Source organism: Linepithema humile, chromosome 6, assembly GCF_040581485.1.
Source record: "Linepithema humile isolate Giens D197 chromosome 6, Lhum_UNIL_v1.0, whole genome shotgun sequence".
Lineage (NCBI taxonomy): Eukaryota > Metazoa > Arthropoda > Insecta > Hymenoptera > Formicidae > Linepithema > Linepithema humile.
The window spans coordinates 26988634-27002282 of record NC_090133.1 but is presented as its reverse complement, the minus strand read 5'-3'; the positions used below and the strand labels follow the sequence as shown (position 1 = coordinate 27002282).

The 13649-nt window shown below is 32.3% G+C and overlaps 2 protein-coding genes across 4 annotated transcripts; both read left to right on the top strand.

Moving 5' to 3' along the window:
• The first annotated feature begins 207 nt into the window (after nucleotides 1–207).
• On the top strand, nucleotides 208–7317 carry LOC136996840 (kinesin-like protein KIF20B). 2 transcript variants are annotated; one of them, XM_012365534.2, is made up of 4 exons: nucleotides 208–341; nucleotides 1198–1705; nucleotides 1847–2465; nucleotides 2562–7317. In XM_012365534.2, the coding sequence occupies exons 2-4, from the start codon at nucleotides 1198–1200 to the stop codon at nucleotides 5824–5826; spliced, it is 4392 nt and encodes a 1463-aa protein (XP_012220957.2). In that variant the 5' UTR covers nucleotides 208–341; the 3' UTR covers nucleotides 5827–7317. The 2 variants fall into 2 exon arrangements, with proteins under 2 accessions (XP_012220957.2, XP_067212642.1); XM_067356541.1 differs by having other exon boundaries at nucleotides 232–478.
• Nucleotides 7318–7490: 173 nt separating this feature from the next.
• Nucleotides 7491–13583, top strand: fwe (Calcium channel fwe). Of its 2 annotated transcripts, none has more exons than XM_067356581.1 (5): nucleotides 7491–7651; nucleotides 7737–7857; nucleotides 8341–8548; nucleotides 8649–8756; nucleotides 10972–13583. In XM_067356581.1, exons 1-5 carry the CDS (start codon nucleotides 7649–7651, stop codon nucleotides 11096–11098), a joined length of 567 nt encoding a protein of 188 aa, XP_067212682.1. In that variant the 5' UTR covers nucleotides 7491–7648; the 3' UTR covers nucleotides 11099–13583. The 2 variants fall into 2 exon arrangements, with proteins under 2 accessions (XP_067212682.1, XP_067212683.1); XM_067356582.1 differs by lacking the exon at nucleotides 10972–13583 and adding an exon at nucleotides 9702–9837.
• The last annotated feature ends 66 nt before the right edge of the window (nucleotides 13584–13649 follow it).

Below are 13649 nucleotides of genomic sequence, written 5' to 3'. Positions count from 1 at the left end.
GCCCAGATGTCCTTTATCTCATAAAAATTGCAATATAAATTTTCCATTCTGCAGGGCAGTTAATCAATACACTCTAAAAACTTTTTGTAAGATAAGTAACGTCAAAAATAAACCTAAAACTTGCTACACATGAAGTTACCTAAATATAAGAACATTGCATCAGTTGTATTTTACAATTTCTCCACGAGAGGCTTCTACTATCAATTTGTTTCATGGTGGCAATGCGCGACATCGTTAAACCAACTGCCAATCCAATGGAAGCATTCTCCTTCAAAACAAGATTTGAGAAAGCTTAACCGTTTGCCGCGTACGAACATTCTGCTATAGACAGTGCAACGAATGTGAGGAATGAGTGTTGATTTTATGTATTACATTTTATCTCATTTTTATATTTATTGCTTAATTACGTGCTGAGCAGCATACAAATCGGATTTATTACTTTAAAAAGTAGAAAGTGTTTCTCAACAAGTTTAATAAGGTTTGTTTTTGAACAGTTTGTAACAATTTGTTCAAGTTAGATTAAACTTGATAAAAAATTTAAATACATAAGTTTTTTGCAAAAATGCAGTGTATTTTATACATATATATGTTGAGATAAAAATCATCAACAACTAACATAGGATATTCACAAAGGTTGAGGTCAAATTTTTACAATGTATTAATGAAATTGAGTAGGAAAAAAAGTTTAGATAAACTTATGTCCAAAAATACTTTATTAAAAAGTTATAAGTTTAAAGCAGTGTTCTAGTGTTCAAAGCAGAATCATTTTTTATAACAATTCATATTAAAAATCATGATTTCTGCCACAGAACTTGAAAGGTCATATCAAAACAATAACAGATCAAGGCAATAACAGATTAAAACTGAGAATAACTGAAAATTATTTGTTGTTAAGTCAATAATTTTATCTGATATGTTATAACTTTTTAATAAAGCATTTTTGGACATAAATTTATATGAACTTTTTTCACTTAAGCACATTATATAAGAGTTTGGCTTCATGTTGAAAGTTTTGAATTAAATATATATATTTCATTGATTATTTTTATAAAATTTTTTGGGTACACTATAATTTATATTGTATGAATTGCAATTATTAAAATTGTTAGATTTATGAAATTATAATTTTACATTGAAATTATTTTTATGTTTGAAGCATTAGGTAATTATACAACTATATATATTTTTTAATTACAGATGGAAAATACACTGGACTCGATCCGTCCATCTGAGAACCCTCAGGAAGACATGTCATATCTATTTGGTAGAGATCCAAGTATTTTAGCATACAGTCAGAGGCCTTTTCCATCAAAGGATACAAAAAAAAATCTGCTTTCATTGTATGAAGTAGAAGAAAGCAATTTCTCTAATGAAAATGAATCTGAGCATTCCGAATCACAGACCTTACAAACTGTCAAAGTATATCTTCGACTTAAACCATTTCCAAAGAAATTAAAATTAACGGAAGAACAACAAGACGCTTACAAAATAATAAGTTCTACAACATTGGTCACAAAGCTACCAATGGTAGATAATAATATAAGTTCCATTAAACAATACAGAAGCAGTGAAATAATGGGGAAAAAATTTACCTTTTCACAAACATTTGGTCCAGAAACCACTCAATTAGAATTATTCAAGCAAACGGTACAGCAGCAAATGATAGAGTTCTTAGCTGGACACAATTGCACTATAATGACATATGGTAAGAAATATGATGTGTGGTGACAAAAATGTCTCAGATATACAGTATTATCTTGCATCTATGTTTTTTTAAATCAATGTTAAATTAATTTTATCTTTGAAGCATTAAGGGTGCGGTAATATTGAAGATTCAATTTTGTAGGAACTACAAATTCAGGAAAGTCGTACACGTTGCAAGGGACCAATACTTCACCCGGACTTATACCACGAGCGCTGGAGTTTGTATTTGCAAATATTACAACAAGACCAAACCCATCTTATAAACCATTGCATTATTGCAACGTGGTCAATCTTAATGCACTTGAACGTGCACAGGAGCTTGAAGCAAAAACCAAGCTGCTAACGTTTAGTTCAGTGGATAAGCATCAGTACATAAATTCATATAAACAGATGCAAAAATTGTTGCAAGAAGAATCGATTCGTCCCAGTCAGTGTCATGATGCTCACTATTCGATTTGGGTTTCATTTGCAGAAATTTATAACGAAATTGTATACGATTTGTTGTCAACTGAACCCCAAAAGAAGAGAATGCCTTTAAAACTGGGAACAGACTCCAATGGTAGAGCATTTATTAAAGGGTTGAAAACTCTTTATGTTAATTCGGCGGAAGAAGCCTATCAAATTTTGATGGCAGGGCAATATAACTTAAAAGTAGCTGCGACTGCATTGAATGCAAAAAGCTCAAGATCTCATTGCATATTCACAATTATGTTATTAAAGTATTATACAGAAAATTCACCTGACGCGGTTGAAGTGAGCACGTACGTATATCGTATATAATATTTTGTAATGATTTATCTAAAAATCTATGTATTAATGCTTTATATTAAATATTGAAATATTAAATATTCACACAGGTTTTCTTTCTGTGATTTGGCGGGCTCTGAACGCTTAAAAAAGACGTTGAACATCGGAGACAGATTGAAAGAAGCGCAGAATATTAACACTAGTTTACTAGTATTAGGCAGATGCTTGAAATCGATTCACGAAGGACAATTGGCAAGAAGTAAAACGGAAGCTATTGGACCGTTTAGAGAATCTAAACTGACCAGATTATTTCAACGAGCATTATCAGGAAAGGAACATCTAGCTTTAATAGTTAACGTCAATCCTATGCCAAATCTCTATATTGAGACCCAAAATGTTCTCAATTTTGCTGCGATTGCGAAAAAGATAATTATAGAAAAGAAGAAGCAAATACAGAAGAAATTGAAGTCGAGATTCTCAAAAATAGTCACGCAAAGTATACAAACGGTGACGGATTGGGATGCTACAGAATTAGAAAGTGGCGATTGGCAACATACTGTGGAGGAGAATATCACGGAATATATTACTTCGGAAGAATATATAGACCTCACAAATGAAAATGAAGAATTAAAGAAGGAAATTGCTCTTTTGAAGAATTCAGCTATAATTCGAGATTTTCAGAGTCGACAGGAAATGGCCAAAAAGTACATTGCGATGATAAACGAGCTTGAAGTTGATTGGAAGCAACGTATAAACGATGTGGAAAGCCAGCATGAGGATGATCTTGAATGGAATGTGAAACAAGTTGAAGAATTTTACCAGGAAAAGTTGAAACAACTGTCTAAGAGGAAGAGAAAACATAGCAATTGCAGTGATGACAGTAGCGACGAAGATGATGATCTTCAGTCAATTCGAAAAGAATTAAATCAAGAGAATGCAAAATTGAGAGAAAAGAATGAAACTCTGAAAAAGGCACTGACCGAACTGAAAGTAATGAACGAAACTTTAATAGTAGAGAAAAATAAAGCTTTCTTCGAACTGGGACTGTCAAAGGAGGATCTAAAAGTAGCGAAAAATCTTCTAGAAGCTGCTCAGAAGGATCTCAATTTTGATCACGATGGTAAACTTTACATAAAGGAAATGGGATTGCAATTGCTGACTAAAGAGGAGCAGATTAAAAAACTCAAAGAATTTCTCAATGAAGCAAAAGAAGAATATATCACTATTACATCTGATTTAAGGAAGAGAGAACTTTACATTGATGAGCAAGCAAAGATTATAGTAGAACACGAAGATAAAATTGAAGATTTAGAATCGGATCTGGAACAAATTAACTTGTGCTTTACGGAAAAATCTAGATCAGTAGAGTTGCTTGAAAAGAAATTGGAACGTCAAGATGAAAAGTTGTTCGATGCCGAGAATAAAGTGTTAGAGCTGCAAAACGAAATTGAACGGTTGAAAAATGAAAATTTGGCATTACTCGAGTCTTCCGAGAAATCGATGTCGAAGACATCTGACGAAGAGATTGTTATAAAGAAAGAATATATTACTGACATATCAATAGATACGAATAATATCACGCAAGAAAGAACTGAAGAAGTATCTAGCGAAACCGATGCAGACTCTATTTCGAAAGAAAAGCCCGATACTGCGTGTAAATCTTTACAGATATTGGTGGAAACAGGCTGTCAGGTGGATATTGAAGACAAATTGAACAGGAGCATTCAGACTATTGCAATATCAACAACGACAGAAGATACTCAAACCAGTTATCACGAAGTATCTCTGAAAGAGGAAGCTGTTCAAACTGATAAAATTGTGGAGGACGCTAAATTGCAATTGGAACAATTGACTGCACGATACGATGACATTCAAACGCAATACAAACAGGAATGTTTGAAAATCAAAGAGTTGACCGAAGAGTTATTCGATATGAAAAAAACGATGGAGGCTTTAAGAGAGGAAAATAATACGAATAAAGCTGTCATAGATGAATATATGCATTCCGCTAAAGCACTCGAGGAACAACTGTCGCTTGCTGCAGAAGAGAAACGAAAAATGGAAGAAACTCTACAGTGCTCTGACAAGATTTCAAAGCAAAAGATTGAGGAATATAAACGTGAAATTGATCAGTTGGAGAAACATCTTTCCGCTGCCAAAGAAAATGCTCAACAGTATCTGGAGAAGCTGGAAGCAACTCAGAAAGAATTCGATAACTTTATATCCAAACATAAAGAGGAAAAAGAGACTCGCGCGTCAGACGAATCTGTCCCGATAAAAGAAGAAATAGACGATACAAAAGACACAAATGTAAAACAACTAGATGAGTATGCGGAAAAGGTGTTGCAACTGGAAATGAGTCTGAAAGCTGTAGACAAGCTGAAGGATGTCATCGTTCAGTTGAACAAAAACTTGAAAACCTGTCGAACGGAGATGGATTGCATGCAAAAGGTACTTCACGAGAATGATGAGAAATTGTTGCAACTTAACAACCAATTGCAGGAAACGACTGTCAAAGAGCAAGAAAAGGATACCGAGATCACGACTTTGCAGAAAGAACTGAAACGCATGATACAGCAAACCGAGAACATGGAAAGGAACGATGGCGCGATGGAGGCGGAGTTGAAAAGTAAATTGGGCGAATTAATGCAGATGAAGGAAACGCTTCTCGAAAAGGAGCAGCACATCAAGGAGCTAAAAATTCATATGGAAAATTCTGAGAGAAATATAAAGATATTCAATATGCTGGAGGATAGCGCGAAAGAACGGCAAGTCGAAAATGAACGATTGCGAAAGTTGAACGACGAAATGAAGATCAATTTGGTTGAGAAGGAGCGCGAAATGGAAACGTTCATGAAGAACCGAGACGAGACGGTGACCAAGTACGAAATGCTGGTGAAGAATCTGCAAGAGGAATTGGACAGAGAGAAGAGGGAAGTGAAGAGGTTTCAAGAATTATTCCAACGTAGACAATTGACACCCACGCCTAATAAAGATGACTATAGGAAATTACAAAATCGTATAGAGATTCTTCAGGATAGATTGCAGAAATATGAGATCAGTGCAAAACTGAAGGATCACTGCGATATGTCGGAGGACGAAACTCTGGGTCAACGTCTGACCAGACGACGAGGGAAGAAGGTTGCGTCGTCCGCCAAAGAGGATGAGTCAATCATCGAACTGTCCGGATCAGAATCGAAACGCAGCACGAGGCGCAACGCTTTGCCTCCGCCGGAAGAATCGACGGAGAAACGCGTGACGCGTAGAAAGAAGTTGTTTATCGCTAATGACTCATTCACAGATATCGAGCCTTCCGCAGATGTAGTGCCTGCGTCACCCCTTCCAACTCGCAGTTTGAGAAACCGGAAGAAATGAGTGAAATGAGAAATGCATTGTAAATATCGTGTATATGTTTAAGGAAATATGGTAAGGAATGAAACTGGAGGTAAAAACGAAGTATTAAACGAAAAGGATGGCCTATACGCTCAATCTAAGTTGAAAAACAAATGTCGCCTCTGTGATATTAATAATTAAATAATTAAGTAAACGTCATACGTATAATAATAAGCAGAAGTATTGCTCTTTAATAAATTTTCTCAATTATTCTTTTTTATTCTCTTTATTACTGTCAATTATATCTTGTAAATGTGCTTGTAATATTAAAATTTTTTTATATACCAAGCTTATTCATCTTAAGACATAATGTAATAATTAGGTTTATCGTTGGAAAAAAAAACACCTGTCTTATTTTCCACTTTTTTTTGTACACAATTTAAAAAATTTATTGAAAATTGCAGCAAACATTTTTACATATATATTGAATTTTGCAGCAAAAGTACTACTTTTCTATTTTATGTATATAATTTTTTAAATTACTAATTTTTCAGGGTGAGTTGCAAAAGTATGAGATCAATTCAATAACTAGTATCTCATCCTATTTAACGGACAACGTAACTATCCTCGCAATGATCGTTCACTTTTGTATTGACCTCAACTTGCATAACTTGTCCTGAAAATGTATATAAACTTTAAAATTAGTAATTTAAAAATTAATAATTTTTAAAATTACATACATTTTCAGGACAAACCATGCAAGCTAAGGTCAATAAAAAAGTGAAATCCATTGCGAGGAAATCTAGTTACGTTGTCCGTTAAACAGGAGATATCGCCTAATACTTTTGCAGCTCACCCTGAAAAATTAATTTAAAAAATTACATACATAAAATAGAAAAGTAGTACTTTTGCTTAAGTTGCAAAATTCAATATACACGTAAAAATATTTGCCGCAATTTTCAATAAATTTTTTTAATTGTACAAAAGTGAAAAATAAGACAGGTGTTTCTTTCAACGATAAACCAAATTTTACATTGTGTCGTCTCTTAAAATGAATAAGCTATCTTGATATAATAAATATTTTAATATTACAAAGCACATTTACAAGATATAATGGATAGCATAACGAGAACAAAAAAGAATAATTGAGAAAATTTATTATTGAACAATACCTCTGCTTATTATACGTATGACGTTTATTTAATTATTGAATATCACAGAGGCGACATTTGTTTTTCAATTCAGATTAAACGTATAGGCCTTTTTTATTTATATTTCGTTTCTATTTCTAGTTTCTCCTTACCTTACTTAATTATTACGTCTGCAAATTGAATTATTTCAAGTAATCCGTAAGTTTTATAAAATTGAGTATTTGTATTTTTTTGTAATTGATAGTTATTTGACAATATAGTATTAAGAATTAGAGTACATGTATATATAAGTCTGAATGAATGAGTTAAGAACAATGTATTTTTTCACTTTTTACATCAATAAATTCACATATAATAAATAAATAATTTTACTACGTTTGTATGTACTCGACTTTTTAATTCCTTCGCACTGTTTAAATAAAACCTCTTTAATTAAGAACTAGATTACATGTATAATTAATTAAGAGATAAGTAATTAAAGGTATAATTAGAAATATATATATGTATATATATATATAAATATATATATATCTTTAAAAAGCGCGCACAGAAATAGTGTGTATCAGGCATATGATGCGCCCTCGTGAAGGCAGACGTGAAACTAGCGGGTCGATTTTCTGTACATATCAGTAGTGCATATACAACTGATACTAACCGTGTTGTCAGCATTCTCAGCTGACGAGACAAAAGGATAATAATATAAAACGTCGAAAATGGTAATATATTTTTCAATGTGCGATTGATAGCATGCTCCACGATACGTGCACTTCCATCACATTTATATATGCATATATTTTTCAGTCGTTCGGCGAAAAAATAGCATCGATCATGCAAAGGCCTGGACAGGACCCTGTTGCCAAGGATGATGTGCCTTGGTGGATGAAGTATGCAGGCCGTGGACTCGGTACCGTAGGCAGTATAAGTAAGTTCACGCGTGCAATGACGCAATTATAATAAGATATTTGTTCTGTGTTAATTATCTTTTTTTCCTTTTTTTTTTGTACATTGTATAGTATTTTCATATTATATGTATGTGTGTCTGTGCTCTATGTCACTTCCTCTCTCTCTCTCCTCTCCTTTCCCTTCTTTCTCATTCTCTGTGTGCTGTGTGTGTGTGTGTGTGTGTGTGTGTGTGCGCGTGGTATATGTGTATGTGTGTATATGTGTATGTGCATCTGTATAAAAAAATTAACTTAATTTCATAATTCAAGATAAAAATTATAGTTTTAGCCTGTTTTATTTTTACGAAATATTGTTGACTTTTCCATTTCATTATATACAATTATCTCGGCATGCATTAGTTAATACAGTTTTGCAACATTAAATGTAGAAATTAACTCTTTAAGCTGTCAATTTCTCAAATAGCAGAAACAATTTGTATAGAAATTTTCATGTTTACTTACAGTTGCAATTTTTCTTGGAGCCTGGAATTGCGCATCGATACTTTTTGGTCAAATTGACTGCTTAATTAGTGGTATGTGGCAAATGATAGCTGGTTTCCTAGTTGTAATGATCGAAGCACCTTGCTGCTGCTTGTTCATCGACTTTGTACAGAATTTAAGCGATTGGGTGGAGAAAAAACCATATTGGAATAGAGCAGCTGCTTATTGTCTGTAAGTATTTTATTTCTTTGCCTTTTCGATAATTTTCAAAGTATAAAACTCTTAATATTGTCGCAATAAATCAAATCGCCTTTATTATTCATTGATTTAGAATAGCGTTGCCAGCAGTCTTCCTATGCCCAGGAATGAGTAGTATATTTGGCAGTGGTTTAATATTTGCAACGGGTATAATATATGGATTGATGTCTCTTGGGAAAAAGTAAGTAATATAATTCTTCCAAAAATTTTATTAAATAATCAAATAAGAAAATTTCATCGAAAAGGGATGTGAGATAAGATTATTAATTGTGAAAGAAATTTCAGGAGGAAATTTGTAGTGCACATGTTTAGTGTAATTTGCCGACAATAATCTTTTGTCAACAAAATCAAATTTATTTTGATAGAGCAGATTATATAAAATGCACTTTTAAAACTTTACCGCTAATATTGTTATTTTTTTAAATGCCTTACAATATCAATTGTATTTTTCTTAGTTTCTAAACTACTTTAATGATTGCTTTGTTTTTATTTATTTTATATTCTTTTACAATGTCGCACATTGATGAAAAAGTTTTAAGTGCATATTATAAATCTGTATTATCGAACTAAAATAATTTTATAGACGAAAAGTTACTAATGTGATCCTAAATTATAAAAACCAACTATCTGTTTATTTCATCTCTTTTGTTTCTATTTATTGAATATTTTTCATCTAATTTGATATTGCATTAATTTATGTACAATTAAACAATGTGTGATGTGTCTTTTTTTTTATATCTTTTAATGCATATCATTTTTTGCTCTTTTTTTCTTTTGGCTTTGAGGTGGACGAATTTTTTAATAGTGTTTGCCTTTGTGTTTTAATGCTATTGCTTTGGTTTGTGGGAAAATATTTTACAAGACAATTTTACAAAATTATTTATCGTATTTGTATGGAACACCATGTCAGAACTGTGGAAGACGTTTGTGGAAAGTGTTTATGTTGAACATTGAGGGAAAAATGTCTTATTTTGTCGCATCGAATAGTACATCTTCATAAACATTAATGTAAAAGCTTCGATATGCGGTCTGCGAGATACATCATGTTGTAGAGGAATTTCATTTTGTTTTTGTTTTGATTATAATCTGAAGTGTGTTTTCCTACTAATTTATAACATAATAATAGAGGGTCCAGGCCCGACCCAGCAGGAATGACGTCGGGCGTGGGTTCCCCACAGGGTACAGTGCCTCCTACTACAGATCATCATACTACTCTCATGGAGGATCCTGATGTCTGGAGGCCTACATAAATCATCAAACATTCATTGCACCACTTCACTAACCAGGCAATAATATACAAGATTTACTACCGCAATAAATCCTTGCATACTCCATTTCAAATGACCAGCTCGTTTCAGCTTTCTTGTTAATTTGTGACTTATTGGCTGCTCTAATTCGCTGCTCTAATTTGCTGCTCTAATTCAGTACTGAAATAGTGATGGAATATGATATAATTTATGTAAAAAAAAACTAGATAATAATAAGATTAACAAATATTAATAACAGAAGTAAAATAAAAATAATAACTTAATCATTTTTATGAAGGAAAAACGTGAATTTTTTTCAAATCTTAAGGCTTAAAAATATCTCAGTATTGAATTACATAAATAATGTTTGAATAATTTGTTTCCGCAATCAGCATGTTGCATTATTTGCTTCTAAAACTTTTTATAAGCATTTCATTATTTGAAATTTTACGTGTATTGCAATATTACTGCGTCCAATTGTGCTTCACAAGCAATTCCTGGCTATAGTGTTGATCGATGCAATCTCGTATATCTTGTTTATTTAATGCAAATGTTTAAAGTGTTTTTTATTGTAAATTTATCATTACATGTAATTTAATAGATATATTTATTAAATGTAATTACTAAAATCAATTATGCAATCGTTATACAAAATTCTAAGATTTAATTTGTCGTATAAAGTTGTCTTGCAAGAGAAATGAAATCCCATAATAATATTATAGTAAAAACAAGGTTATCGCTTTCTGGCATGTGTGATATTTGAGGGTTTATTGGAATTTTTCAGCTAAAAAAAAGAACACTATATAACTTTTAATATCTATAAAGCAATCGAATCGAGGAACGTTCTGTCTAAATTATCTGGTGTTAACAAAATAATATTCGTAAAAGAGAAAAATGGCAATGCCATTCTGGGATTTTAGAATAGAAAAATGGATGTCATATATTTGTGCATGTGACAGGTTCTTCTAAATGACTGCATAATGACATTTGTTGTTTCTTATAAAAAGATATCTGTGTATGTAAGTGTTAAATATGCTTGGCGATAAAGTGAAGGTGATAAACTTATTCGGAATGTAATGAATATAATGTTATCGTGATAGAAGGAAATAAGCATTTTCGAAGATATTTAAAACGGTATTGATGTTTTAGGGCACCCTTTGGCGAAATGAGAACAGCAGCAACGGACATTCAAGCTCCATCATCGAGCATGCGATCCACGCTAGTTGAAAATACTCAGCCAATCGGTCTTAGCAGTACCCCAGGTAGTATTGTTTGATCGTTAGGAATTAATTGGATGAACAATGTAATATGTTTTGTGCGAATGATTGTGAGTGATAACGAATCATTTAAATCAATAGCTGAGCCCACGAACACGCTTCGTTTCATTTTAGCTATGACATTAATGCGTATTGTAATTACAGCCTTCCAACAATAATTTCACAAAACAATCGAATACTCTGTATGATGTATAGATTCGTATATTATAAATATATTCGTTATTATAAATATATAGAAATGCGTTACACGATTCGAGAGGGGAAAAAAAAGAGAAAAAGATAAGGAAGTTAAACTAGAGAAATTTCTTCATTTCCAATACTTAAAATAGGCTTTCTTTTACATCTAGTTTCGCTTTAACTTGTGAAAGTTGACTAACAAGAATTGCATGCTCATATATTATGTGTTTGTGTGTAAAATGGGATGGGGTATATTACAAAGGCAGTATAGAATAATTTGTTGCTTCATTTAAAATAATGCCAAAGTCAAAGACTGTCATAGAAGATGTTGTTCATGGGCCTAGTTATATATAGGCCCCCATTGGTGTCCACTAATAGACGTTATGCGAAACAGTAGAAAATTGTAAATGACGACACAGCTTGTTTTAACGTAATATCAAAGTGCTTCATTTTGGAGATGATTATTTTGTTACAGATTAGTTAAGTATAAGCTTAATAGTGTAAGCTACACTTGACAGCAAAAGAAAACCGAGCGATAATACTTCCGCGATTAATTTCGCAGATCCGCGAAAAAAAGAAAATGGAGAAGTCATAACACGTTAGTTTTATAATTCTTTTATGTATCATATTGCGCTTGTATAGATAAATTTCTCTCTGCCAAATGAACTGTGTATGCGTAAAATTTCAATATGTTTTAAAATGGCACTGTTTATACTTTTATCGCGCGGTACTATAATTTTCATTATAGCGCTGTAAGCTCAATCGTATGACAGATTGATGAAATCACGAATATGTGCGCAAGAATTAATCGCTTTTTTTATGGGGAAAGAGTTATAATTTAAATTTTCTAAGATAATTAAATTATGTTTACATTATTTTTTGAACCAATTAGTTTATTTAAATCAACCAATTTATTAGTTTGATAAGTGAAAAATACGAATTTATTTCATGTATGTATTTGACTACATTACTTTTTGGAATTAAGACGAAACGGACTCTTTTGCGCGTATTTCATATTAAAAAAAAAAAGCACTCGTCAATGATAATTACTTTATCACGCGATATAACAGAGAGATGTAATAATCTTTACTGCTGGCACATATCAAGAAAATTAGTAACTCAAGTATTGCGTACATACAGGTTGCGTCACTTGTATTAAATTTTAACATTAGGTTTTTTGATCCATCTGTCCTTCAGATATAAGTCGAAGACGCCAAGAATCAAGTTTTCCTTGACCTATCTTTCCTAAATCCCATCGTCATTCTCTAAGAGTCTACACGAGGTACCTAAAACTGTGCAACACCCTGTATATATGCGTATATTCCGACAGAGATGTCCGACACACAATTTCTATTACCGCATTTCCAAACAACTAAACACTCATGTCTTCTAAGTCTGATTCTGTCTTATTCAAATAATAGGAATTGTGGACGAGGCATCTGTAACACTTGGACGTTCACATGTGAATTAGTTCGATATTACTCCATTGTGCTTTACTGAATTAGTAAATTAGATGTGCCAAAAAATGTGCTTTTTGAACATCACATTGTCGTTTTAGCGACAGATTTTTATTTATGATGTGCTGATAAGAGTTTCTTTTCTTTGGGTGTCTTAGACTTAAATCTGCGCTCCAAATTTTTTTTTTTCCACACATTCCTAAGTATATCTTATTTAATTTATTTGAGGGGGAAAGAACTGTGTATAAGATATTCGCGTCATTGTCTGGCTCCTGCTTGATCTTCGTGAAACTCGTTGTTGTGCTTCACGATCATTAAATAGATATCCAGTTGTCGATACGAGTATCATAGAAATACTTTTTAATTGTGATTTATTTCATATTTAGAGAGAGAAGTGTAATTGCTCATTAAATTAGATTCTTGTGATTATGTATTACATCACGTGTACACACAACACACACTTCACACAGTACTATCTGTAGAGAAACATCAATATGTTTGATAGTATGTACGATGTGTCGCCAAAATTTGTTGAAGATTTTGTCATTAATGATTGATCTGACAAAAATGAACTATCTTGTATATATGCTACGTAGCTCACACACATTTGCTGAGTATTTTTGACTTATGTTCTCAAGAGTAACCAGCATATTGTAATACTTGAATGTAATTGACAAGCACAGTTGAGGAATCGAATTTAGGGATATACGCGCGATTATTACCAGCGATTCTGTTGCATTCGCTGACAACAGTTAATAATTATCTTTGAGTAAGTATAGTCCATTTAATGTTGAAAATCATATTCTCTAATTATATTATAAATGCAAGTAAAAATTTAAGATAATAGATAGCAACGTGTGATTCACTTATTATATTCTGCGATAAAAATCGTTTCATCTATCCTAAACCTGTTAAT